Here is a 26360-nt window from a genome sequence, read left to right as displayed (position 1 = left end):
GCACATATCTACGCATATGCAGGGAGGCGGAAGACACAAAGCTCCCTGGGTACAACACATTCACAGCCCGGCTGGAAGAAGGTGTTCACGCTTTGACGTAGCTCTCTATCCACATATGTAGCTATATGTCGTATCTTCATCTACATATCAATTTCATATGTTTTTTATTGGAATCATACATATCGAGTTGTCTATCTGTATCAATATATCGGGCATATAATATAGCTATATCCACGTTTCCGTACGATCAACATACCTCTACCACCAATGTGGCTCTGTTCCTCCATTTCCCTATGCTTCCCCATCAAGTATATATCTTTCGCCGTTTCTATATATATATGTATATATATGTATATATATGTATATATATATATATATATATGTATATATATATATGTATATATATATGTATATATATATATATATGTATATATATATGTATATATATATATATATATATATGTAGAGATGTATATATATATATATATATATATGCGTGTTTTGCATACGTGTTTGTATGCATGCGTGCATCGTGCTTAGTCGCGCAAATGCGTCGCACGGCCCTCGTGGGAAGTCGGTCTTCGACGGGCATTCCCATTTTTCAAACAGACCGACCAAGAGTGCGACGAATGGGCTGCTCACGCTGAATTCGGAAACTGGTCAAAGTGTCTCTCCTGGTGCGGATCTGAAACATAGAAGCGCAGCTTTTTCTGTGGGGTTCAGTACATCTTCTCTTTCTTCCCCTAGCGACCGTCCCGGAGCTGTGGCTAGTGGAGGCATCAAAGAGAATGTGGTTCAAACGGAACGATTCATTTCGGGAACGTGAGTCTAGGCGACAGCAAAAAGGAAACCCGAGGCACAAGGAAATCAAAAATTGGGTGAGACAGAAGAAACACATCCCAGAAAGGAAAAATCGTGCTCCGCGTCTTTTCCCAAAACCGCAGTCGCTGTAGACCGCAGTTCGCGTAAGTGGGAGACGCCGTTTTTTTCGCACTCTTTGTTTTCTCGCTTTAACTTCCGGTGTATATCCTACGCGCCCGCCTACGCAGATACTCTAGGTGTTCTTCGCACTCCGTTTCCCTTTCCATCTTCAGCTTTTCTTCGCCGTCACACGCTCTCCTCGCGTCCTACTTCTGTCTGATCTCGTCGCCGGCCCTCTCTAGTCTGACGTACGTTCTTCCGCCCTTCTTTCTATCGTGTCCGAGACTCTCTCCGCCTTCGTCTCTGGCTCGCGTGGTCTCCACTTTTTCACCATCTTTTCTTTTTTCCGGTTTCCGCCGCGCTGCCGTTCCGAGCTTGCTGCGTTGTTCTGTTTCCCCTCTGTCCCCGAGCGCACACGCGTCTTTTCTTCGCGTGGCGGCTGCGAGTCGCCGTTCAAACTTTGCTCGCGCTGTCTCTCCTTTCTTGTCTCTTTCCACCCCCGCCTGTCCCTCTTCTGTCTCCTCCCCTCACCCGCCCCAAGTCACATGTAGAACTCGCCCCCTCCCGGGGCCCCGGCGCCCGGCTGTCCGCCTCCGCCCATCACGCCGAACCTCTGTCCATTCCGACCGCCGGGTTGCGACGGCATGATGGCCCCAAATCCCTGCGGCGAGAACATGTCGCTTCCGCGTCCGAGGTTGTGGCTGCGGCCTTGCTGGTGGGGACCTGGTGCAGGCGTGACAAAGGCGGGACCCGCCTGCGCGGCGCCGGGGACTCCGGGAACCCAGAGCCCCTGACCGCCCGACGCGGCGCGGCCGCTCCCAGGCGCGCCAGGGGCCGAGGCGGGAGCCTCGTGGGCCAGAGAGGCCGAGAACGCAGGAGCTTGCGGATGTGCAAAGCCCGGGAGCAGATGGTGTCCGTCGGACATCACGTAGGAAGAAGAATGGCCCCCAGCGACAACTCCGGGGTGGGCGCCTGGAGCCGACACCGCAGGCGGAACAGGCGAGAACGACGGCCCCGACAGAGGGTTGCGCGGGTCATACAGATCGAGCCTCGGCGACGTGTTCGAAGGCCCAGACGATCCGCTGCCTTGGCCCGGAGGGAGCGTGACGAGGCCCTGAGCCGCCGCACCGGGAAGCAAAGGCGGCGCCAATATCTCATTCTTCGACAGCGACTGCGGATTCCCCGTCAACGACGCGCTCACATTGCGCTGCGCAGGCATGCGAGGCGCCCCCGGCGGCAGTGTAGCTCCGCCCGGAGTTCCGTAGCATCCCGGTTGAAACAAAGTCGTGTTCGGCGCGCCTGAGAAAAGACGCAAAACGGGGGGACTGGCAGCGTAATACCGCTTGCCGAACAGCAGTCTCAAAACGCCTCGAAAAAGAGAACGCCTGCTGGGTCCTCTGAAGACGCCTATCCAACCCCCACGCATATATATATATATATATCTACATACATACATTTATGAATTGTGAAGGGAACACGTGGACGCCGTGTGGAGGCTGTTTGCTCTATCGGGCGATCACGAGAAAACGCAAGAGCATCCGTGGCGCGCGCGCGCACTGAAGCCGTCGGCCGCATGTCACAAGACGTACCTGGCGCATGCATGAGATGCTGCGAGGCGTGGAGAAGGTGGGAGGGAGGGACGCGGTGCGAAGAAGCGCCATGGCCGAGGAGCTGAGGCTGCGACGCGCACAGCGAGGCCGAGCCGTCAGACCCCGGCGCTGCAGACGCCCCCCGCGCGCCTGCTTGGAGCGAGGGGTGGATCGGTGGACACTGGAAGTGCAGGGGACCCAAAGGGCCAGGTTGACCGCCTGCATGGAACGGGGCGCCGGGGGCGCCTTGGTGTGGCGAGAGCGGCATGCCTGGACCAAAAAAAGCAGGCATGACACGGGGAGGAGAGCGCGCTGCGAAGTTCTGTTCGGGCCAGCAAAGCAGACCGGGGTGGATGCGTAGCGAAGCATGTGGTGATACTCTCAGGAGTCACCCACCCGGTGCCATCTGCACGAGAACAGGGGACCCTGTGTGCGCCGGGAAACTGAGGACGGAAACCGCACAGGGATGTGCGCGCGCCCAAAACACACCGAACAAAGATGAGGCCGACCTTTTTGAACAAAAGATCCGTCTGGGGGGACAGTGGGATGCATGTCTATGTCTGCCTTAGTCATCGAGGGGACACAGAGATGAAAAGCGAAAGGAAGCAGACACGGTTTAACCTCACGACACACACATGGCTCTCTGTGTCTTACCGACTGGCGTCATCGGGTGGTGCGCGAGTCCCGCCATATCTGGAGCCCCCCCAGGACCGCCCGGGATCCTGGCTCCTCTCGCGGCGCCTCCGACCGCGGTCGCACCGGCGGAGCCGGCGTCGCGGGCCCAGATAGCGGCGATTGTCTCCGGGGCGACGCGCGAGGACGACGTGACTGGCTGGTTGAAATTCGAGGACCACAGGGAATATGCGGGGGCGGCAGGCGCCGGCCCTGCAGAGGGAGACGCTCCTGCGCGGTCGCGGTCGCCCGGGTTCCCCGAGTTCCCCTGGTGACCCGCAGGGATCATGAGGCCCGCACCTTGCGGGTCGGACAGCGCCGCCTGCGCCGGGTCTGACGACAGCCTTTGGGACATGGCGTTCGCGGCGTCCAGTCCCTGAGAAGCGCTGTACCACGGATCTGCGAGACTCGACGGGGCGGTGTGAGAGCCCTGGGGACCCTGGCCTTCCAGCTCGACCGGACTGTCCTGGCGTCGCTTCGGATCCTCAATGTGGCCGCCAACGCGTCGGTCCGTCGCTTTGCCTGTCGAGCCTCTTCGCTCCCTTCCTTTCTCATTCACTCGATGGCCCCCGTCGTCGCGGGCGCTCCCACCGCCTGGGCCTCCAACCGAAAACCCGGAGCCGCCGCCTTTCCCTTCCCCGGCGCCGTAGGCCTGGTCTCCAGATTCTTGGGCGTGTTTTCCACGCTGAGGTGCGCGGCTGCCTCCTCGCGAGCCAACTCCAGGGAGAGGAAGGAGACCCGACGCAGAGACCGCTTCCTTCTTCTCGGAGGTGTCCCCTTCGTCGGCCTTGGCTTCCTCCTGACCTCGCTGCCGAGACCGGTACTGGTCCTCCAGGGCCGGCGCCACATCCGACGAGACTGTGGGGATATCCATCGTCGACGAGGCAGTCAGGCCTCCCTCCGACCGCACGCCACCTTTGCCGACATCTTTCCGGCCCTCGCCCCTCTGGTGCTGCGCCCCGCCGCGTCCCCCACCTCGCGGAGAGGCAGACGGTCTTCTTCCTCCGCCCTCGTGTCTCGGGCCTCGGCCGCCAGAGGCAACTTCTTGCTCTGTCCCTTCAACCCCGGCGGCGCCTTGGTCGCGGGGCGAGGCACCAGGGCCCAGACCCTCGCCCTTCGGGGCCGTAGAGCCCGCCACAGAGATCGCCTCTTTGGTGCCCGAAGCCGACACCTGGGCATCGCCCCCGGACCCGGCCACGCCCGATGACACGGCGCCTGGCTGTCCCTTTTCCCGGCGCGCGTTGGACCGCGCGGCGCCGACAGCGCCAGCGTTGCTGCTGGGAGGCGCAGCCTTCACAGCCGCGCCTCTGTCGGAGCCTCGCTGCTTGTGTTCGGTCTTTTTGCGCTTCTCTTGCTGCTCTCTGCGCTTGCTCTTCACCAGCTGAAAGCCCTCGTCGTCGGCTGCACTGGTGTCCTCTTGGTGGTCTTCTTGCCGGACACAGACGAGACCCGCGCCGACCGATAAGGCGCCATTGACCCGCGTCAACAGGGCCTCAACCATGGCGGGCGGCGCGGCTCCGCCGCTGTTTCGGCTGTCCCGTCGACCGGAGGCTTTCGGATGGCTGTGGGGCGCAGCATCACCATGGCCCTCACCGCCTGCACCCGACGAGGCCCCGGAAGCGGGCGAAACTCTTCCCTGGCGCGCGTCCAAGGTCCCCCTGCCTCCGGCAGGCTGAGCACTGCCCTCGCCTCTCTTCGCTCCTGCGCCGCCCTCCGTCGTTCCTGGAGCCGAGCCAGTGTCGTCCCTGACCTTTTTCGCCCCCTTGGGAAGCCAGACCGCTCCGCTGGTGCCGCCCGCCCTGTCTCTTCCGCTCGCCGCAGCAGCCGTCGCCGGCCCTCGGCTGCCTACGACTCCGGAGGGCGCGCCAGGTTCTCGCTCGCCCCTCTCCGTCCCTGCGCCTCCCGGCGCAGCCTGGCGAGACGCTGCCCCGCGCGGGCCTCCTCCTTGGCCCCGGTGACGGTGAGACCCGTCCTCGGGCGCTGGCAGCTCTGTCTGCGTATTCGACGCGCCCAGTCCGGCTCCTGTCTCTGCTTTTTCCCCGCCTCCATACACGCTGCCCCGACCGCTCGCGGCGCCTCCGCGCATCCCCCCTCTGCCTCCCTTTCCGCCACGAGAAGCCAGCAGACCCTGATCTCTTCCTTTCGGGTACCCCGCGTTGCCTGCGTTCTGGTCGCCAGCGGCGCCTCCAGGCGACGGCGCCCTCCCGGTCTCCGCGGAAACACCCGCGCCCTGGCTGCGGACCGCCTCTGTGGCTCCACGGCCACCGGCCGATCGGCGTGTCCCATCTCTGCCTCCAGACGAAGCAGCGCCTCCACGACCTCCTCGCCCTCCAGACATCGCGTTACCGCCCTCGCCTGCATGCGCCGGCTCCTCTCCTTGACGACTGTCTCCCCCTCGCTGAGTCCTGGAGTGCGGGCCGGTGCCCGCGCTCCGTCCGACGCCGGCGCCCGAGTCCTCCTGTTCGCCTTCTCCGAAGGGTGGTTGGTTGCGCCTCCCTCCCGAGGCCCCTGTGCGCTCAGCCTCCGTGGCGGAAGCTCGATTCTCCTCTTCATCTCGTTCCTTGCTCGTCAGGGCCTTTCCCGGCTTCTCCACGCCCCACGCACGGTGAGGCCCGTCGGCACCGCCGCCGGCTTTCCGATACGTTCCGAGATTTCGCGCGGCTCCGCCTCGCTCGCCGTCCTCCGGCTTTGCATGCGCTTGTCGGTCTGCCTGGCCTCTGTGCGCCGGCGCATGGCCCGCACCAGAGGCAGCTGCGCCCTCCGCGCCAGCTTCGGCGTGTTGCGCGCCTGCGCCCGCCCTGCCGGCCGGTTGAGAGACCGCCCCTGCACTGTCTCCTCCCGACCCACTTCCCCCCCGGCCCCCGAGAAACGCACTGCCTCTCTCGCCCTTCCGCGCCCGGTCCTTGCCTCGCTCGTCGCCTTCCAGGAAGGCCCTGCCAGGCCCTCTGACCGCCCTGTCTCCGTCGTCCCCCTGATACGGCGTGTCGCCGAGGACGCCTGCCGACCCTGGGCCCCGCGTTTTGTCGCCGGCTGTGCTGTGCAGCGCACCCTCTGCGGCGCCGGAGTGCCCGGGTCCCTCCGAGCCGGCTACGCCTCCAGCGTTGAAAGCCGGAGCCGGTCCGTCCTCGCTCTTGGTCGAGTGGTGCGTCGCGACGAGCACGGTCGGGGCGGGGCGCGTGGAGAGCAGAGCCTTGAACGAGAGGTCTCCGCTCCCGCCACTCGCCGCCAACGGCTGGGCAGACGAGGCATGAGGCCCGGCAGCCGCCGCGCCTGTAGCGCCCGCCCGCTTTTCAGCCCCCGCCGGCTCCGCCCACAGGTTTGCGCAGGAGCCCCGCTCCCATCGCGCCCTCGGCGCCGGTTGCCCCCGCCTTCTTCGCCACGGAAGGGAACGACGCGCTCGACAACTGCCACAGCGTGGCATTCTTGTGCAGATCTTTGACAGACGTTCCAGCCTGCAACTCACTCTCCGGCAACGCGCCCGACGGCGCCACAGCCTGGGAACTGCCTCCGAGCTTGGTCTCCCCTGCGCCTCTCGACGCACTCGAGCCTACGCCGCCCTGAGCAGAGGCAGCCGCGCCGGCTGCGTAGCCTTTCGCGGCCAAGTCGCGCCCTGCCTCGAGCCCGCCCGGCGCGGAGGGTGCAAACGACAGAAGAGGCGCATTGGCGATGAGGGGCGGCTGCTGAGATCCTCCCTGGCTGGCGCCTCTCTCAGCGCCCTGCAAAAACGCGGCAGGCTCGGGCTGAGGATTTGCGGGGCGAGCGTAGGACCCGTGGACATACTGCTGACCCGGATTTCGCACCCCGGAAACCAGTCCGGCGGCTCTGTCGTCGTCGCGGCCGCTTCTCCCGCCACTCGACGCAGGGCGGGCACCGTCCTCAGAGACCCCGCCGGCGGCGACTGGGGCCTTCTCGGCCCGCCAGTTTTCTCTGCTTGGGCTCGTCGCCTGCTTTGCGCCCCGGCCACCCCGTTCGCGCGCCGCAAACGGCCCATGGCCCTCGACCTTCTCAGTCGCCGGAGACGCGCCTCCGCCTGCCGAGCCATTCGTCTGGGGCCCTCCGCGCAGAGGGGAGGGGAAAGGCAACATGCCGCGAGGGAGATGCTTCTGAGGCCCCGAAGACGCCCCTGACGCGGGAGACCCGTCGGGAAGAAGCGGCTGACTGGCGACTCCAGGCGCATCCTGACGACAGGAAGAAAGCAAAACAGACAGAAGCGCATGCAGAATAATGACGCGTACGGAAACGACGTACGCAAAGAGAAGAAATACGAACCAAAGGAAGACGGGGGGGGGGGGGGGGGACCCTCCTGTCGGCCACAGAAACGAAAAACCGAGTAAGCGGTTCGTCAAAACCGAACCACCCACGAATTTGAGAGCAGCCCCCCGAGCTCCGCTGGGAGCCGGAGAAGCGCCTGCAGAGAAGTCCGGATAATGCTCAGTCGACCGTGCGTACTTTGACAAACCGCAAGAACTTGACACGATTCGCCTTTCCAGGAAAAACCGCAGTGTCGCTCGAAGGCCCTCCCCAGCAAAACGAGAGAGGCAACCTTTTTGTCAAGAAGCAAGGCGAGTCGTCAAAAAGAATGCGAGGTGAGAGCCGCCCCCGTCCGCACCCGCGCGGGCCGCCCCAAGCGTTAATCTGGCCCCTTACGAGTCATCGATTTCGTTGTAAGAGCTCCTAGCAATCCTCTTTGTTTGAAATGAAAATGCACACACAGAAGCGTGTTAAATGTTTCGCGGCCAACTTACGCGCTTCGTTCCCCGGCCTCTCTGTCCCGGCCCGTCGCCCTGAAGTCCTCTGTCTCTGCCTGGCTGACGCGCGGCGTCTCCGTCTCCTTCCGGTCCTAACGCGGGCTCGGTCGCCGAGGGCGTCGCGCCCTGGCCGCCTGCAACGCCGTTGACTTGACGCGGGGCCTGGCGCCAGGTCCCAGAGTCTGCGAGGAGACAAAAGAACGCACCCAGACGCGAAGGCAAGATTTGTGCTTCACTTCCAGATTGAACGCCTTTTCGCGTCGATCTACGAGGCGGTCAAATTCTATCGGTCACATTCTCGGTGGTAACAGATGAATATCCCTGTTAACAGGCGTCTCTGAAAAGAGCGGTTCCCTTCCTGCTTGAAAGTTCCACTGAGCTGCACGTTTTTGAGCCGAGCATGTTCCTCGCCGAGACGCCTTTTCTCGCCCGGTGGGAGCTCCGCTTTACCTGGACCCGCACCGGCTTCGCCGCGTCTCCGCACACTTTGACTTCGGCTGTGGTCCGCAGTGACGGCACCACCTGACTGCTGCGACGCAGAGCCTCGCTCCCCTCTGACGCTCTTCTCGCGCTGACTGGCCGCGCCCTGGCCCCCTGCCGGGTCTGCCCCATGGGAGCCCCGGCGGACTTCTTCCTCTTCCTTCTGTCTCTCCTCCAAGTGCTGATTCACCAGAGCGCCGAATCTGTATCGCGGGCGCGCGGCGCCGACGGCCTGTCTCCGTTCAAAGTCTGCGCCCTCGAGTTCACTGTCCGGCCCCGCGCGCTCACTCGCGCCTGCGGCCGGTTTCCTTCCTTGGAACCCCGGCCTTGCATCTTCGTCTCGGGCTCCTTGCCTCCCCTGGAGCAGCGGCACGCCGAACTGCGCGCCTCCTCTCGCCCCGCGTTCGGCCAGCAACGGCGGCAGCGCCTCGTCACCGTTCACGACCCGCGAGCCCAGGCCTGCATCCAGTCCCACAGGGCCCTGGACCCCCTGGCGCCCGTGGAGGCGCAGACCGTCTCGCTCTCCCAGCGCAGCCCCGACGCCTGCCAGGCCCTTGCCGGTCGGGCCGCGCCCGCCCAGCGCCGCAGTCGCAGGGGGCGGCGGGGGCGGTTGGTGGGACTTTGCGCCCAAAAGGCCCGCCTGAAACATCCCGTCGTTTTCACCTGGCTCGCCCTTCATCCCGCCCTTCTTCATGTGGCCCGCATGCAGGTCTGCGCCGCCGATGAGCGGGTTGGCGCCGAGAAGAGGCCCCGAAGGGTCGCCGGAGCCTTGGTGGTGATGGAGGTTCTTCCCAGCCCCGAGAAGCGACTTCTGTACCCCCTCGTGTCTCCCTCTCGCAGGCGCCGCGAGAGGCGGCGGAGGCGGCGGATTCCGAGGAACTGCAGGCGGGAACGGCGACTCTACGCCCGCGGCGCCGGCGCCTCGCGGGGACTTGCGCCCGGACACAGGCCCCGACGGAGGCGACACTCCTGGCGGGCTCGGCCGCCGCCAGTCTTCGTCCTCTCTCTCGTCACCGACGCCCGAGGTGCCACGCGGTCCCGTCCCGGGGCCTCGGGCGCCGCCGCGCCCTTGCAGACTCGCCCCCTGGCCTTTCACCAAGCGCCCCAACGCCGGCGACCCCGCCAGATCCGACTCAGGGCCTTTCTGGCCCCCGCCGCTCGGGCTCGCCCCGCCTTGCTCGACGCCCTGGTTCTCCCTGGTGCGCGCGAGGCGCTCATCCAACTCCTGCAGCTTCTTGTTTGCCCGTTCCTTCTGCGCGCGCTCGCGTTCCTCTTCCTCTCTCTTCTTCTCCTCCGCCTTCTGCCTCGCCAGCTCGCGCTGTCTCTCCAAGTCTGCATCCGTGACGACGAAGGGACCTCTCTGGGGCGCGCCCTCGACGCCCGGACCCATCCGTTGCCCTGGGCTCTGCCCGACCGCCCCCGGCGGCGGCAGAGTCCGATGCTGGCCCTCGCTGTTTCCGGCGCCCCTCTGAAGGAGGTGGATTCGCCCAGGGGCGCCGCCCTGGAAGGCGTTCGTGGGGAGTAGCGAGCCCGCAGAGCCGTCGGGGGCAGGCGACTGGCGGCGCCAGTTTTTCTCCTGCAACAAGGACGGCTGGGGCCCGCTCTCGCCGAACGCGCCAGCGCCCGGAAGATTGTAGAACGCGTTTGTGCGGAAGTGCGAGCCTGCGGGCCCGACAGGCGCGTGTGGAGGCGCGGGGGGCTCCATGGGGGGCGGCGCCGGCGGCGGCACGCGCTGGCCGAGAGACATGAAGGAGAGGTAGCCTGCGACGACTGTGCCTTCCATGCCGGGGAGTACAAAGTGGGGCAGCGGGCTGAAGTGCGCCTTCCCAAACACTGGGTCTCGGCGGCCATCTCCAAATTCCGGGTAGAACGGGCCCTTGTCGCCCTCGCCGCTCTGGAGAAAGTCCTCCTCTTCCTCGGGCTCTTCATCCGCCCAGCGCCGTTGGACGCGGATCGGACGCGCCGCCCCAGTCTCCTTGTCTCCTGACTTGTCCGCAAGGCCCGACAGCGCGCCCCCCTCCGTCAAATCGAAGAGCTCCTGGAGCCCCAGGCGACGCGCCTGCGGCTGCGCGCTCGTCCCGTTCTCGTCCCCTTTCTCCGCGCGGCGCAGCGCCTCCTTCGTCCGCTTCTGCCGATCCTTCTCCTTCTGCGCCTCGAGCTTCACCTGCTCGGCACTCTTCATCAGGTCCGGAAACGCCTCGTCGTCCACCGGCCCCGTCGGCGGGGCGGCGCCTGCAAATGCAACAGAAGCGAGTGGCGCGCGCGGCGTGGAAGGAGTGCGCATGCGGACGCGCGAAACGACTCAACCCGAAAAAGAAAACTTCTCTTGGGAGTCCAACAAAAACGTCTGTCGCCTCGCACGGAACACTACCGCGGCAAAACGCAACAGACGCAGGCCCGCGAGACGCCACGAACTCCCAGTAGAGACCGAGGCTAGATTTCGAACGAAGCGAAGGAGTCTCCGGTTCAAAACAGAACGGGCCATTCAGTGTAGCGACGAGGTTCGGTTTCGCCCGCTCACGCAGTCTCGAGCGTCATTTTCCCGAGAAAGAAGAAGAGAGGACTGAAACGCGACACGGGAAAGGACCAGTCGCAACCGAGGGACTACGCAGCGACCGTCTCTCAAACGAGCTCAGAGGAAGACACAAAGTCGTACCAGCCGCGCGCGCAGCGTACAGAGAGGAGGGACCTGCCGACGAAGCAGCCCCGGCGAAAAAGGGCGTCGACGCCGAAGCTCCAGAGGAAGACGCAGCCGCAGAGACGCCGCTTTTCCACGCGGAGCCTGAAGACTTGACAGTTCCTGCAGCGGTGTTGACCGCTCGGCCTCGAACGCTCACGCTGATTCCAACTGTGTGCCAGGGACGGAGACAGCCACAGAAACAAAAAACAAAGATTCAAGGAAGGTCACAACGAAAAGAAAAGCAAGGAGATAGCAGACGCGGCACAGGAAACCCAATGTCTGGACGGACTCCAATGTATCTGTATATACACATATATATAGATATATAGATATATATATTGAGGTGCATGCGACTCAACTCTGTGCATGAAGACCGATACCTCTGACTCTTTTATTACACAGCCGCATCCGGCGCCGTACACACACATATGGTTTATGCAAGCTTTTATTCATAGATACATATAAACCATTAGAAATGTATGTATCTACAACTCTCGGAAGAGCGCCCCGCTGCGCCGTCTGTTTCCTCGCGTTTTTCTCGAGTGCCCATTTCCCGGTCTTTACCTTTTTTCGAAGCCGTGATTAACTTGGAGAGAGAGATTGCCGCTCCCGGGGCCGCAATTCCGTCTTCTTCTCGGCCACTTCGTGCAGCCCCGCTGGACTGCGGAGTGTCCTGGCGCGCCTCATCTCCTTTGGCCTTCTCACTGTCACCCTTTTGACTCGTTTCCGTCTCTCCCTCACCGCTTTTCTCTCCAGAGGAAGAGCCCCCCGCGCCTGGGCCGTTCGGCACAGACCCTCCAGACTGTTGCGGCTCCGCCGGCTTTTCGAGAGTGGTGCTGTCGCCTGGAAATGCGAAACCAAGACGCGCGAAGAGGTCCATGATGGAGAGGAGGAAACGGGAAAAGGGCAAGTGCAAAGCGATCAAACTCCTAGAAACCTCCACACGAACACGCACCTGGCGCGGGGTCGGCGAAAACCGTAAACATGCACATTTCTCCTCTCTTTTCACCACAGCAAGAGGCGGCCTGTTGCTTGGGCACATCGCAGTGAAGGGACCGCCAAAAGATCAGAACGGATGACACTTTTCCTCTCCTATGGCAAACACTTGTGGGTTTCTCTAAGTCTTGAAATGGGTTTCCGACGCTTCTTCTCTCCCGACGTTCACAGCTCTTCTCTTTTCTCATGGGAACCGCATTCGTTCCTTACCGGACTCGGCGCCAGAGCTTCCCCGTCCTTTCGCGGCGGCATCCTCATTCTGTTCACTTTCTTCGCCCGCTACGTCGCGCTGGCCAAGACCAGCAGTCTGGGTCCCCTCCTTCTCGCCGTCGCCTTTGGTCTTTCCCTCCGACTTCTCCTTAGATGTAGGTACACCGCGCACAGTTCGCGCCAGGCTGGACAGAGACGCGCGTCCGCCTGTCGTGTTCGCCTGGCCGCTCTGGGACGGGTGGAACTGCTGCTTCAACGCACTCACCGGGGGGAAGAGCGACGAGGACACGCCCGACCCTTCGACAGACGTAGCTGGCTGCGGAACGACACCCCACCCTCGACTCGGAGTCGGAGCCTGAGGCAAGAGGGGAGCAAACTGAAGCCGCCACGATGAGTGAGTGCGGACACAAATCTGCTGCAGAACGAGTGCAGAGAGGCGGACTCCCGCAGCATCCACACACACAGTTGGCCGGTACAGGATCCGCTTCTTGTGCATCTCTGCGGCGGCGTGCAACGACCCCCGCAAGTAACAAAGCTAGGAAGCGTCGCCCGTTGCTCTCAAGGGAATCGTGTTGAGGCTGTACTAAAACGCAACTCTGTGCATCCTCTCTCTGTTTCCTTTGGCTACGCTGCCTGCGGGTGATACTGGAAAACGCGCGAACCGTGGTTTGTCGAGCGAGCTACAGACCCGACCGATCCGCGAGTGTCTCAAAAGACAGTGCTGCAAACCGCCACATATTTCGGTTCGGACCTCCCCACGCCGATTGGCAAATCTCCTCGAGACTCCACCAGACACACATTCGAACCCTCTCTGACGGTTTTGCAAAGGCCCTGTCTACGGGTTTGTCGCCTGTCTCTCACCTTGCCTGCTTGCTCCTTCAAATCAATCAGAGACACTGCAGCGATTTTCACAGGCCTCGGCGCCGAAGACTTGGAACCTCCGCGGACGCCGCCGGCTCCAGCGCCCAGAGGGCCTGACCCTGTGCCTCCTGTACCGCTCATCCTTCTATTTGGAGACGAACTGAACGGGAGGCCAGGAGGGGCAGTGAGGAACAGAGCCGAGATGAACAGACTAGCTACGAACCTTGGGACGACCAACTGACATACAGCGGACGAGGACTAGGGAGAGGGGAGACAAATCGACAGTTCGGGACGTGGCAACGGGAGCTCCAGAGGCGCAAGGGGCGGCCGGGCGAGGAGAACGAGACAAGAGGTCGGCGGACAAAAGACGAGGAAACAATGCAGTGTTTTCTGGAGGAGGAAACGGAAAACAACGGATTGCGTGCCGGGGAAACGAACGATGGATTGCACGAAGTCTTGGACAGGACGATACGAACGAGAGGAGACACCGTGGATGTGAACGATGCTGATCGAGAACGAGACAGGAAGAGAGGCAGACAAGACGACGGAAAAGATCCGCCCTGTTGGGTCAAGACGAATCGTAGGACGCCACAACACTTTTCATGGGTTCAGACGTCCGCACACCCGGCGGAACGTTGCGGTGTACCGACCCCGCCGCCGGTCTAACAGTTTTGAATTTCTTGCTCCCCAAACGAAAAAAAGTCTTCGCGCCTCTCTTCGGCTCAAGAGGACGTTCTCAGACGTAAAAGAGAAGAGACCGGGGTGACCGGGAAATCGGAGAGAAGGGCCAGGCATACACAAGCATGCAGCGGGACACCATCAATATTCTTGAAAGAATTGGAACGTCTTTGCGATAGTCGACCAAGAACAAGAGCCGCAAAGGGAAGAAACGGCAGACACTTCCACGCAACTATTGATGTCACGCCGACCATTAGACAAACGTTAAGCGAAACAAAGGTAGACGGAGGGACGAGAGATGATATTCTCAGCAGGGAAAGGAGACAACAGACAGCGCCCAAACGCGTCAACGCGGAACGGAGAGGAAAAGCGACAGAGGGAAACGAATTCCTCTCGTCCTCAGTTTGGGTTGAATTACACTGGAAGACTCAGCTATGCAAACAGACTGCCTTTCTTTCTCCGCCGACAGACGGGTACGACACTGTTCTCCAGCAGCCTCCTCGAGGGCCGGTTCTGAGTCGCGTGCTCTTCTTAGCAAACCTCCCGTCTCGTTTTTTCCGCACAGGACAACCGATGAGGAAGAGAAAGCGAGCAGCGCGATAATACGGTGTATCTACACCCGAGGCGGTGGACACAGCACCCTCACCGGCACCGCTCGGCTTCTCCCCCTAGCTGTCTGAAGCCTTCCCCCACAAAAGATGTCGCCCCAGCTGGAGGGCGGTTCTGACGCGCCCTATAGGTTCCGTTTCGAGAGAAAGCGACGGCACAGCGAACTTTCGATCTTCGCGCTCTCCGACATACACGAGGATGAAGGGAAACAGTAGTGGACAATGGAAAGGAGCACCACCTCGAAACCGCACGGCATGCGTGAGCGCGCGACGACGGTGTAGAAGCATACAAATAGAGAACGAGTCCACAGTTATTCTGTTTTTCTGCGTTTGCCTGACGGGCTGCATCCACCTCCAAAGGACGCAAAGAGAATTGGGGACTGAGCAGTGAGAGAAAAACGACGAAACGGGGGAAACAGCCACCGAGAGAGACCGACGATCCACTAGCGAACTCACGCATGTGTATCCAGAGTCCTATCACTTTCCAAAAGTGTTGTCCACTGTACATAAATCTGGAAAGACGAGGAAAGGTGTCTTCTTCCACAAGAGAGGAAAAATGATCTCACCGCAGACAACTAGGCGTCGAGGGAACTGCCCTCGCGACACGTCGCGATTTCCAGTTCCCCGGCGGGAGAGCGGGAAAACATAACGAGGCGCGACAAATCAGCAGAAACGCGTTTCGACAGCCGACTGGAGGCGCGACAAAGAGCGTGATTCGGGGAACAGATTTTCCGGGAAAAGGACCAGAGGCAGAACAAAAGGTGTGGTCCTCGCAAAGCGGGGGGCGACGAAAGGGAGAGGGAAAAGAGAGTGTGGACCCTCGAGACGCTCGTAGAAGACGCAAACTGAGATTCTGGCTCGAGAAAAAACCAGAAATGAGAAATAAGAGGGGAGAATACAGGGGGAAACAAAACGAGAAGGGATGCGGAGAAAACGGGATCGGGCCCCCTATTCGCAATTCACGAACGTCAGTCCACGTCTAGACTCTGCCGTGCGTACATTCGCATATGCATATACACGGAAGGAGAGCTCCGCCCCGCGTTTGCATTCGACGAATACGTACAAGGACGAGTACGGTATTCAACAGACACTTCTGAAATCTCCCTGTTCTTTCACACTCTCTCGTTTTTTCTCCCAGCAGGGTAGGCGGAAATTTCTGCCTGTTGGGCGGTGTATTTTACGCACGCTCTCTTCGCTGTCACCTTGGCGTTTTTCACCACAGGCTCCAAAACCCTTCTTCCCTAGCCTCCCTCACTCTCCTCTCCCGCTGGTTGCCACACACGCCAGCGTGCGAAGGACCGGGTATCGAAACAGAAAACCACACAGCGCACTCGCGTGCGCCCTCCGCGCGTGTGACCTTCCTCTCCCCCCACCTCGTCTCCCTCTCTGCACGCCAGCGACAGTGCGCAAGACCTTTCGGAGAAGGCTAGCAAAACCCACCCGTGTGCACGTGTATCCCAAAATGTGAGGGTGGGGCCCTCGACAATTTTAGCAGAGAATGTCTCGAATATAAGCCGATCTACGTCAAACAAATGAACAGAATCTACCGCCCTCCAACAGATGTAGAGCATTACCCGACACAACGCTTCAAACTCCCGCACGTTCATTTCGGTTTAGACTGCCAACAGTGTGCTGTAAATGCGATTTTTCTCCTCCTTTTTCTGGAGCACCTCTGGCAGCGAGAAACGGTAGGTAGCTGGTCGGCCGGCCAACGAAAATGCTTCGCTCCCGCCCCATCATTTCCCCCTCTCCTGATTCTTTTCGCTTCCCTTTATTTAGTCTGTTGCCCACTCACCTGTCACTCATTGCGGTGTATCCCGGGTGGTGTGCAGGGACAGCTGGATTTCCGGTCTTTGCTGGAGACCAAGGGATTCTGTGTGTACCTTCTGCAGCCTGGTCGTCGTCCACGGCTTTTCTCGCCGTCTTCCCGTGGACGCGGAAAACGTTATGTTCCCGGGGGACGGGGAATAGAAAGTTTTGGCATGTGGCACGGTTAACGCCCGACGTTGCTGCCTGAATCGCACGAAAAGTGCCACAGGGACACGGCAGGAGCCGCGCTACGTAATTCACATCACCTAGAAACATTTACATGGATAGGCAGAAGCAAGACGAAGAAAGCCAGTGAGCCGCAGACCCCTTTCTGCATTTAGGTTCTTCGTTTTGCTTTGTCTCTCCGGCAAAACCAATATTTGTACGGGAAACGTGCAGCCAGAGGTCACACAATAGGGAAATCAAACCAGCAAATGGGCTTCCAGTCTCACAAAGACACAAAGGGTACCTCACGTTTTTAGCTGTTTGTTTTCTCTCCTTTATCTAGTTTCCGCACAAACAACGCGTTACGCCTGCAGAAGCATAAAGCGAGGTTATCCGTCCCCCAAGAGCCGGGAAAACAGGTGCAAGTCAGAACGCCGCAACGATCACTTGACATTTGCGGGGTATAATACGGCTTCAACTCCCCCACCTCGCTCCACCTGTTTTTGCTCTCTCTCTCTCGTGTCCCAAGAAAGATATCTTCCATCTGGTTGGGGAAACGCATACGTCGCTTTTACCGCAACCTAGACAGATGGGTAAATGCTAGAATAGGTCACGGTGAAACTACACAGCCTCGTGCACACCAATGACGCATCGTTGACTTTCGTCATCCCTTTTGCTCTTACTCTCGTTTTCAAATGCACAGTGCAATCCCACTCATTCTCAAACAGCGTTGGCGGTATGTACTTTTGTTTGACGCCTACTGCGGGTTTCCATAACCACAAATTCCTGCGAATGTGTCACGTCATGTCCAGAGATAAAAGAACAGGAGCAACGCCATTGAACCTCGCGCCCTGGGTGGTGTGGAGGACTGTCCTAACAGAGAGGAGCGTTCCTATTCTACAAACGGCATTTACCTGTCTCTTGAAAACGTGCTCGACCACAGATGCTGCCGGCTCCACGGAGAATGGCTGAGTACGACTTTCCGCGCGGTGGAACAGATAGATCGGTGACTCATAGGCTACGAAGACTGTTACTTGGGGTTTGCATGTCGACGAGTCTTGCTCGAGTTTCCTCTCCCTTGGATTCGAATATGAGCGCTGACGCGTCCGCACCCGGAGACTCCTAGCCTCTTCCCGCTCCTTCTCGGCCCGAGTTCCTCATCCAAAGAGACACCTTTACCCCACATAAAAGAACAACTCTTGGCTGGTTGAGTTTGTGAGGAGCGCCAATCGAGCCTTGATGCACTCCGGAGGAATTCCAGCTCGTAGCGTTCTTGTAGTGCTCTTTTTCTAGTTGACCCCTGGATTCTCCCTTGATCAAATGAACAGCTTTGACTTCCACGAATGCAGGAAAATGTTTGCTTTTCGTAGTATGGGAGAGTGGGGGGGATTCAGTCTCGCAACGTACCCTGGGGTCGTTACAACAAATATATGTTTCCCGACAGATTCTTAGCAGCGCGTCGCTCCCCGTGTTTGTTCCCGCCTTAGAGTTGGGCTTGCTTTCCCGCCAAACATAATAGATAACCTCAGGACTCTTACCACAACAGAGAACTGCACCAGATCGGAATTACACGTAGGGGCTTCCGAAAGATGCAACTTTTTGTGAGCTAGCCCCCTTCTCCATAGCAACAATGCAATCGCCCTGTTCCCCCGGAAAGCCAGTATGATCCTGTTGTCCACACTGGATGTCACAAGTGAGTCCAGTGTGACAGACACTTTTCACTGGCGTATCGATGCGCTGCAGCGGAGGCGGCACGGCAATGTGTTGAATCCGCATACACATTCCTTACGTTCTTGTGCAGAGCTGCTCTCATCGGACAAGCTGCTTCGGCCTTTCCAGAAAAGCATCGGTGCTGTGGCCCCGTCTACTCCTCTGAAGCGACACACGCACGATGTTTCTTTTTTCCACGTTCACACAACGTTCCTTCTGTAACCGGACCAACCACCTCCAAGCTTCCACCAAAACAGGGAAAACGGTATCTCTCACACTGGTCGCCTGAGAGCCGTCAGAGGGGGCCCACGAGTTTTTGAACAATCCGCTGCTGACCCATCGGGATGAAAGGCGCTTGCTTGGCACGAAGGCGGGCACAGCAGCCAGCAGTGGACCTTCTACAGCCCCTCGCCTCTCTGCGTGTGCTCTCCGCCAGCAAAAAGCGACCGCCTTTTAAAAAGGTACAGAGTTATTTCCGTTCCTCAAACGATACACGAGCAAACAGCGTCCAGCAACACGTGCCACAACGAGTTTCGTCAAGCAACAAACGTCTTTAAAAACAGGCCGTCCACGTTGCAGAGTAAGATAGCCAATATGTCTTACTTTCAAAGCCGATTATCTTTATTTTAACACTAGGTTTTCTCGAAGTTCGAAAGCAACTAGTCTGCTCAGAAACAGGATCTGGGGCACCGGAACGGACCCTCCTTCAATCCGGGCGACGGTACCCGTCCCCCTCTTGAAGTTTGGCTAGATAGCCAAGAACACTTTTGGCTGGGGACGGATTCGGATCCCTGGGGGCACTCCGTGAGGTTAGCAGGGAACTCTGAGGCTGCAGTGAAATCGAACGGCTCCTCCTCGGTGCTTACCGGCAGTCACCGTCCCTGCCCCCGCTTCTCGGCTTGGGAGTGTAATGGCCACGCGTTCCGGCAAAACACTCTTGCGCCTTTTTCCTTCTGGAACCCGCCGATTCGAAGGATTACACAAAAATGGGGTAGTAGATCGATAAGTCGCCTCGTTGAGCGTGAATCGTGTCTAGTGAGAGTTCTGTTCCAGGCGCATCCCTGGCCACCTGGGCAGTTCAGTCTACTATCGAAGCCGCGGCCAGCATCATCTTGGTAGTCGACAATTTCAGTACAGAGTTGCTATACGCCGACCTACCCCCCTTGCTTCTCCCGGATCCACCACTTTCTCGTAAAACCAATTTCTTGTGGACATCTCTCTGTCTCCGTAAGGTCTTTCCTTCTGCCTCTAAGCCGCTTTTTGGTATCAAAACTGCTTGCCTAAAAATAGCCCTGTTTCGTGGTCGCCTGCGTCCCTTCTGGCTCGTCTGACTCTTGCGTCTTTCTCTGTTTTTCCCACTACTGTAGCAGTCTTCTGGTCTAGTGCGCTCTTGCTTGCCTCCGCTTGTCGCTCTATTTGGCCGCCTATTTACCAATCTATTTTCGCCGTCGATTCCATGGTGGCACACCATGACTGGGACGGTCCAGAGCCCACGACCAGAGGGCCCCACCATCATGTCACTCCGGCAGCTATGCGATGGTGTATTCGAAGACTGTGTTGCGCTACGAGCAAGGGGAAAACGATCGAGCAAACGTCTGTTCCAACCAAATGTAAGAAGAAAGCAACGACGTCAAAGAGAAACAAAGAACCTGAATGGCGGATGCAACGAATGACCAAGACAAACGACTCTGCATTTCAGCAAAAAGAGTTGTGCCCATTCACTACGACGTTTCGTTTACGCGCCGTTACCGGTGCATTTCAATTCGTGCCCGAAAAACGCCGGAGAAAACCAATGAAACGGACCGAAGAGAACAGACAAGCAAAATAGATGGCACAGACTCCACAGGAAAACAACCGTCACGTTTTTTTCTACCAGACGGACGCTTTCGTCGCTCTCCTTTCTACTAAATTTTCCCTTTGATTTGTCGCGCTACATCCTGCTTCTGGAAGAGGCTCGAGGTGCTCCGATCTTCTCGAGTTCCGGTGGCGGCTCTTGTCCAACGGAGCGCATAACCTCGCATATCTTCCGAGCCATAGTGACCTGAAACAGTAAACCAGATAGAAAACCACAGATATGGACGAGAAACTGAACACACCACCAGTACACTGGAAACACGCCACGAGGATGGAGGGGAGAAGCAACAGTCAACTTAAAGCTGCCCATCGTCCACCCCCCTCCAACATGATCGATCGCGCAACCGTTTCGCAGGGCATTCTCTGGAAACACATTCAAGAGGGCAGATGAAGAAAGACATCAGCACAGTCAGACATTCACACAGTCTCGCATCGACACATATCTGTACCCGTACACAGCCATATACATTGTATATCAATATAGATGCGCGCACGCACATTCACGGTCGGGTTGCTGTGTGCTTGTCTACACCCTGTCGAGTTTTTTTCACTCCAAGTATCTCTGTGCCCTGGCGTAAGCTTGGGGGCCGCAGTGGCGCCTTCGAGCGCAAACGAAGAGATTATTACCTTCTCTGGAGAATAGAAATCGTACTGAAAGAAACTGATTGCAGTTCCTTTATTGCCGGCTCGTCCCGTACGACCTGCATAAAGACAGACGATACCCCACATTGGTTCACTCCAAGGATCACGGACGAGACGCAATTGACTGGCATCCGACACTTCCAAACGCGAGCACTGTTTCGCCTTCCGCGTTGGGGCAAAAACGAGGAAACCGGCGCAAGAGAGAATGTGGGCACCTCCTGGCTCGGCAATCGTTCAGACACCATTATATGTCAAAACACTGGCATGTGCACCGGCACACGGAGCTCCGCATTTGTTGCTAGCGTCTAGATTTAAGGCAGTTCCCAGTGAATGGCGGCCGTCGCGGGGTCGCTGCGTCGAGTCGATGTGTGGAGGCAATACGGATTTGCGGCCACTACAGACGACACAGGTCACTAAAGAGAATGGGCTTACCGATGCGGTGGATGTAAGACTCAATGTTTTTCGGAACATCGTAGTTGATGACGAACTTCACATCGTGAATGTCTAGGCCTCGGCTCGCCACGTCGGTAGCCAGAAGAATCTCGCAGTCTCCTTTCCGGAAATCGTGGAGGATTCTGCAAGAGACGCACCACCAGATTGTAAAAAAACACGAGTATATCTGTCCACGCCACCATCTATCGACTTTTCCACTAATATACACATACGGACCCACATTAGGATATTTTTTTACAATGGATGCGCATGAGGAGCGCGCTTGAACCGCTTCCTGGATATCCGGCAACGTTGGGCGGCCCACGAGAACTTTTTCTGTTCGCACGCCAGCGATGGTATGGTAAAACTACAGAAGCAGAAGCGAGCAAGGCCTGCGGTCATCAAATCATTCGGGCACGATGTCTTTCCTGGCGCCCCACATCCGTTTGGCTACAGCGCAGATATTCTTCACCGGCGTTTCGAAAAACCGTTCGTTTCCTCCCCTAACGCTTTGTGTTTCGAAGGGGAAAGATCCACAAACCGTACCTATCGCGTTCGCGTTGTTCCTTGTCTCCGTGAATGGCAAGGGCGCGGAGCTGGCGATAGCGGAGCTCCCGACACAGTTGGTCGCACTGGCGTTTCGTCTCGCAGAAAATCAGAGTTTTCTGCCCCGCGATATCTTCTTGCAGAACTGACAGCAGGCGATGCTGCAGCTGATTCGAGGAAACAACTTCGACACGCTGTAGAGAAACGAACAATGGAAGCTTTCACACTTCTCTGTCGCTTCGTGACGACAGCCTCAGCCAAAACGCGGCAGACCGCCTAGCTCAAAAACATGCGTCGATACATCGATGCACAGCAGTCGCACGCCATATCCACCGGGAATAATTCCTGTTTGGTTGTGCGCATGTGGAAATGTTCTGAGCAGCCGACGCGCACGTTCACTCTCATAGCCAGGGCGGGGGACAGGCGCCTCCGCCGAAGCTTTGCTCACTATGTGTAACATGAAACGCATGCATGCAGGCCGTTCTAGTCACCTTGCAGTACATGCATCTTATGCACAGACACAAAATGTATTTATACGTATCCCGATGTTCCAACAACAAATGAAACTCGACAAACATATGCGAGACTTGGCTGCCTGTAGCCCGCGTGTGAGGCAGAAGATCCAGTTAGCATCGGACAGCAGGATTAAAAAAATGCCGGCGACAAAGTATTTCGGTGGCAAACCCGACTCTCCGGCAAGGTGAAGACACTGTAGATGTTGGACTGGCACTCGTCACCACTTCCGTTTTCCAAGGGCCTCAGTCTGAAATACGAGGCGCGACGTCGTGGGAGCGAGAAACCCTTCGGGGCTTCACGAATGCCTACCTGGGTGACATTCGCATTCGCTTGCAAGTCAGCTTTCCCCACTTGAAGTTTGACCACTCTTGTCCGACAGAACTCGCTTGCCAAGCCCCGAACCTGAAAGAAGATGTGAGAGAGCTGCCAAAGAAGGATTCCACAGTTCCTCGTTGTTGTTTCTCGACAAGGGTCTGAGGCACTACCCGGATCGCTTTTCCTTTGAGTTTCGTCCTCCGGTCACCCGGAGCTTAGACGCCGAGGGAAACCGAGTCAGGAAAATAAATACGCCAAGGCGTCGATACATGTACAGATAAGTTTCTGCATGTATCAGTGCAAGCTTACATGCACCTACATACACACGTGCCTGTGATGAACAGTCAACGGCAGCTCCATACATGAGCTGCTGGACGTCAGTAGATACACAGACGCGCGCGTGGCCTGGCTGCTTGTTTACACGACAAAATGGGCTCCTACCTCCTTCGGCCAGGTTGCGGACCACAGGAGCGTTTGGCGGTCAGGGCGAACTTGCGAAAAGATTTTTCGCACCTGCGAACGAGAGACACACAAGGTGCACCCACGTTGCAGATATACAGCTGAAGCGTTTTTTTAACTGCCTACTGGTCGGCTGAACAAACCGACGTTCGAAAAAAGCCTGCACAGATGTTCGCGTGTACGCGAGTAGAGTCATATTCGGAAACTGCGTTTCCGTCATTCCTTCTTCCGTTAAAAGCTATCATGCTCTATCAGGGTCCGTGGAAACGTTATCCTCCCAGTTCGCCTAAAAAGGCGTCTGCTCCACATTATTTCGGACCCCTTCTTCTTCTTGTGAACCTCCCTCGCATGTGTTGCCTGCCTTTCTCACTCACGTTCGCGGCTCACACATGTCAGCATCACAGACTCCCTCTCCCTCTCTGCTCTCCGGCGCCCTAAATACAGCTCTGCCTCCTCTTTCTCGCCGACAGGTCACCCGTTCTTCTCTGCATTCGTCCGCAGCCTGTCTCCTCTTCTTTCCATGCTGGCGGATTCCACTGGCCTTACCTGAGGCTCGAACCCCATGTCCATCATTCGGTCTGCCTCGTCTAGCACGATGTAGGACACGCGCTTCAGGTTCGTCACTCCGAGATCGAGAAAGTCGATCAACCGTCCTGGCGTGGCGATGAGAATCTCCGCGCCGTTCCGGAGCTCCGTCGCTTGCCCCTGTCGAGGCACACCGCCGTATACGCAGGCAGTTCGGAATCGCACTCCGCTTCTCTGTCCGCCTTCTTGATCTTCTGCAGATGAAGAGAGCGCCAGGCCCTCCGTGAAACGCATGCACTCGTGGCGAATTTGCATCGCGAGCTCCCTCGTGGGCGCGAGGACGAGGACGATCGGTCCTTGGCCTGGAGCGAGTGGTGGCTGAGCTGAGGCGTGCACGAGACCGGGAAGCAAGAATCCAAGCGTCTTGCCACTCCCAGTCTGCGCAATGCCAATCATGTCGCGCCCACTCAAAGCTGTGGGCCAGCCAATTTTTTGAATGGCTGTCGGCTCGGCGAAGTTCATCTTCTTCAGTTGGTTCTGGATCGGCGCGGGGAACCCCGCTTCCTCGAAGGAGAAGACTGGGCGAGGCGTGGGTTCCTGGCCGTCGATGCGCATCGCGTTCGCCTCAAGAAACGCGGCAACCTCATCCTCTGTCCGCGAAGCGACACTCGGATGCTCCACATAGAAATCCTTTTTGATCGGCGCCAACTGCTCTTCACTCCACTTCGGTTCGACGAGGTGAGAACCCATCGTCCCCGCGTCGTATCTGCCCCGGCGGTTCCCGCCGTCCTGTCCCAACTGGCTGTGGCGCCAAGGCGTGTCAGGGCCTCGAGCTCGTTGGTCCCCGAAGCCCGGAGACTGCGGGATCCGCCGGGGACCAGCCCCGGGGCCCGAGGTCCAGCCAGGAGCGGCCCCTGGGCCTCCGGGGTACGCCGGGTTGGGATTGTAGCCTCCTGGCGCCGGGTACGGGGAGCCTTCTTGACTTCCGTACGGCGACGGTGCGTGCCCATGAGGGTGGTACGTGGGTGCTCCGAAGCCAGTCGCATTGAGGCCTCCATACACGCTGTATCCGTCTTGCTTAGGGGGGGGGTAAGCATGGTGAAGCGGTTGGGGGGGCGAGTAGGCGGCAGGGTAGCCGGGGGGGTAGGTAGGATGGGGATGGGAGTGGGGAGAAGCCTGTTCAGAGGACGTCACCGGTCCCAAGTCAGGAGAATACGAGGAAGGTGAGTAGGGGTACGGACAAGAGGAGGATGCGAGAGGCGGAAGCGCCTGACCTGCGTAGGTGGGGGGGGCAACGGAGGCGAAAGAACTCGGATCGGCGCCGTGCGGATGCACGCTCCCCGCCGAAGCATCAGAATGCGTCTCTCCTGGATAAGTGCTGTCTGAAGCGTACTGGTAATCCCTTTCAGTTCTAGACATGGACGAAAAAAACCTTGACGAGGGGAGTTCAGACAGATACCGACAAAAAGATACCCTGCTGCAGTCGGGACGCCCCGCGACTGGGGCCGGACGAGAGTCCCACGCAGAGGGGCGACCAGAGACACCAGGAGAGGCAGACACCCCCCTGCCTCTTGGGGCGCCGGATCCTTCCCTCGAAAGGACGTTTTGGAGGAACGTTCGCAAATCTTCGATGTTGGAAGTGAAACGACCTGGGCCACGCGCCGCGACACCGGTAGGTCGGGACCGCGCCTTGCTCACGAAGCCCCACATGGTACTGTTTGTCTGACAGCGACAGAGGGGTAACACCCTTTTAACTCGAAACTCGAAAAAACCGCAGAATAAAGGGGAATAAGTGGGGTGTATTCAGAGTAGAAGAACGTCTGGACGAACGTCGCCGCATGCTCAACACACACGCTCTCCGGCGCGTATACGGACGATGCACCGCGCGAACAAACGTATCCCGAAAACCCGAACATGTGCAGGTTTCAGTTTCAAGATTGACCTGAAAAGAAGTTAAAGAAACATTTTTTACTCCGGCGCGAAAAATGGCGGTCGGAATACACCGAAAACAAAGAACGGAGGGCCCTTAGTCGTCAATCGCGATCCTAGTTTGCGGGGCTGGCGCCGTTGTTGCTGGAGAGAATCAGTCGCGGAGAGTGAAGAGGCAAAAGGCGCCGGCCAAGCGGGGCGGACGAAGAAACAACCAAGGGGGACAGCACACAATATCGTGAAAATATGTGTCGCGTGAGAGAGTGAGCGTGCAGAGACCTTCCAGGCATGTCTTTTTCTCTGCAGCCACATGCGCTCTGCCGGGAAAAGCCGACACACTTGCGGGGAAGTCGAGCCCCGTCTCCACTTCTCCAGCTTCGACTGTTGAGTCGTCGGAGGGTGAGGAAGCGACTGCGCGCTCGGACCCTGTCTTCGCTTAAGAAAAAAACGAAGAACGTCGCTGACAGCAGACTTGGATCTGGTCATTTTCTGCAGATGCTCCGGTTATCTGGATAGGCCACTGTGTCAGGTCGCACGGCGCCATAAAAGTACGGAATTTCCCTTTATCAGCAGCTTCCGGGCCGCTACCGGCGATCGTCTCAGACGGTTCTACTGCATGTCTCCCCTGGTTTTGGCTCGTGAAGACTGACCGGAAACGTTTTTCAGAAGATGGACACAGATATTCGAATGTACTGGTGCTCTGCAGAGTAAAAAAGAGCGGCCAGGCCTTTCAAATAGCTGTGTTGCACGTATGAACCCGTCAGCACGAGCCTACCGTCGGGAAGTACCCTAAGCACGGTTTATGGTAGAGCCGGTCTTCCCTTAGAAAGTTAAGATGTGTGTATTGTATGGGTTACGAGCGTGCATGTAGGCGGGGTGCGAGCATGGCTATCAGCGAATAGGACAAGAGTAACCTAGGTGTGACTGTTTGCTTTCTGCAACCGCACAGGAACTGTCACATTCGGTAGAGTTGCAAAGTGGAAGCAGTGTCATACGCCCGAAGTCTACTGGCCCG

General features: G+C 58.5%; 2 protein-coding genes across 2 annotated transcripts; both read right to left on the bottom strand.

The window, feature by feature from the left end:
* Positions 1–1462: 1462 nt before the first annotated feature.
* NCLIV_056570 (Collagen alpha-1(III) chain (Precursor), related) lies at positions 1463–13298 on the bottom strand (the record flags this gene model as incomplete). The annotated part of the gene is made up of 10 exons (XM_003885212.1): positions 1463–2220; positions 2511–2780; positions 3165–6452; positions 6646–7360; positions 7928–8112; positions 8381–10642; positions 11067–11258; positions 11655–11933; positions 12297–12651; positions 13158–13298. 10 exons carry the CDS (start codon positions 13296–13298, stop codon positions 1463–1465), a joined length of 8445 nt encoding a protein of 2814 aa, XP_003885261.1.
* Positions 13299–20057: 6759 nt separating this feature from the next.
* NCLIV_056560 (putative DEAD/DEAH box helicase) lies at positions 20058–24835 on the bottom strand (the record flags this gene model as incomplete). Its single annotated transcript, XM_003885211.1, has 7 exons — positions 20058–20168; positions 20609–20682; positions 21056–21198; positions 21602–21795; positions 22427–22519; positions 22874–22945; positions 23438–24835. 7 exons carry the CDS (start codon positions 24833–24835, stop codon positions 20058–20060), a joined length of 2085 nt encoding a protein of 694 aa, XP_003885260.1.
* Between the last annotated feature and the right edge of the window lie 1525 nt (positions 24836–26360).

Source organism: Neospora caninum, chromosome XI (assembly GCF_000208865.1).
Source record: "Neospora caninum Liverpool complete genome, chromosome XI".
NCBI lineage: Eukaryota > Apicomplexa > Conoidasida > Eucoccidiorida > Sarcocystidae > Neospora > Neospora caninum.
Note: the sequence above shows the minus strand (reverse complement) of the source record. Positions and strands in the feature narration are given on the sequence as shown.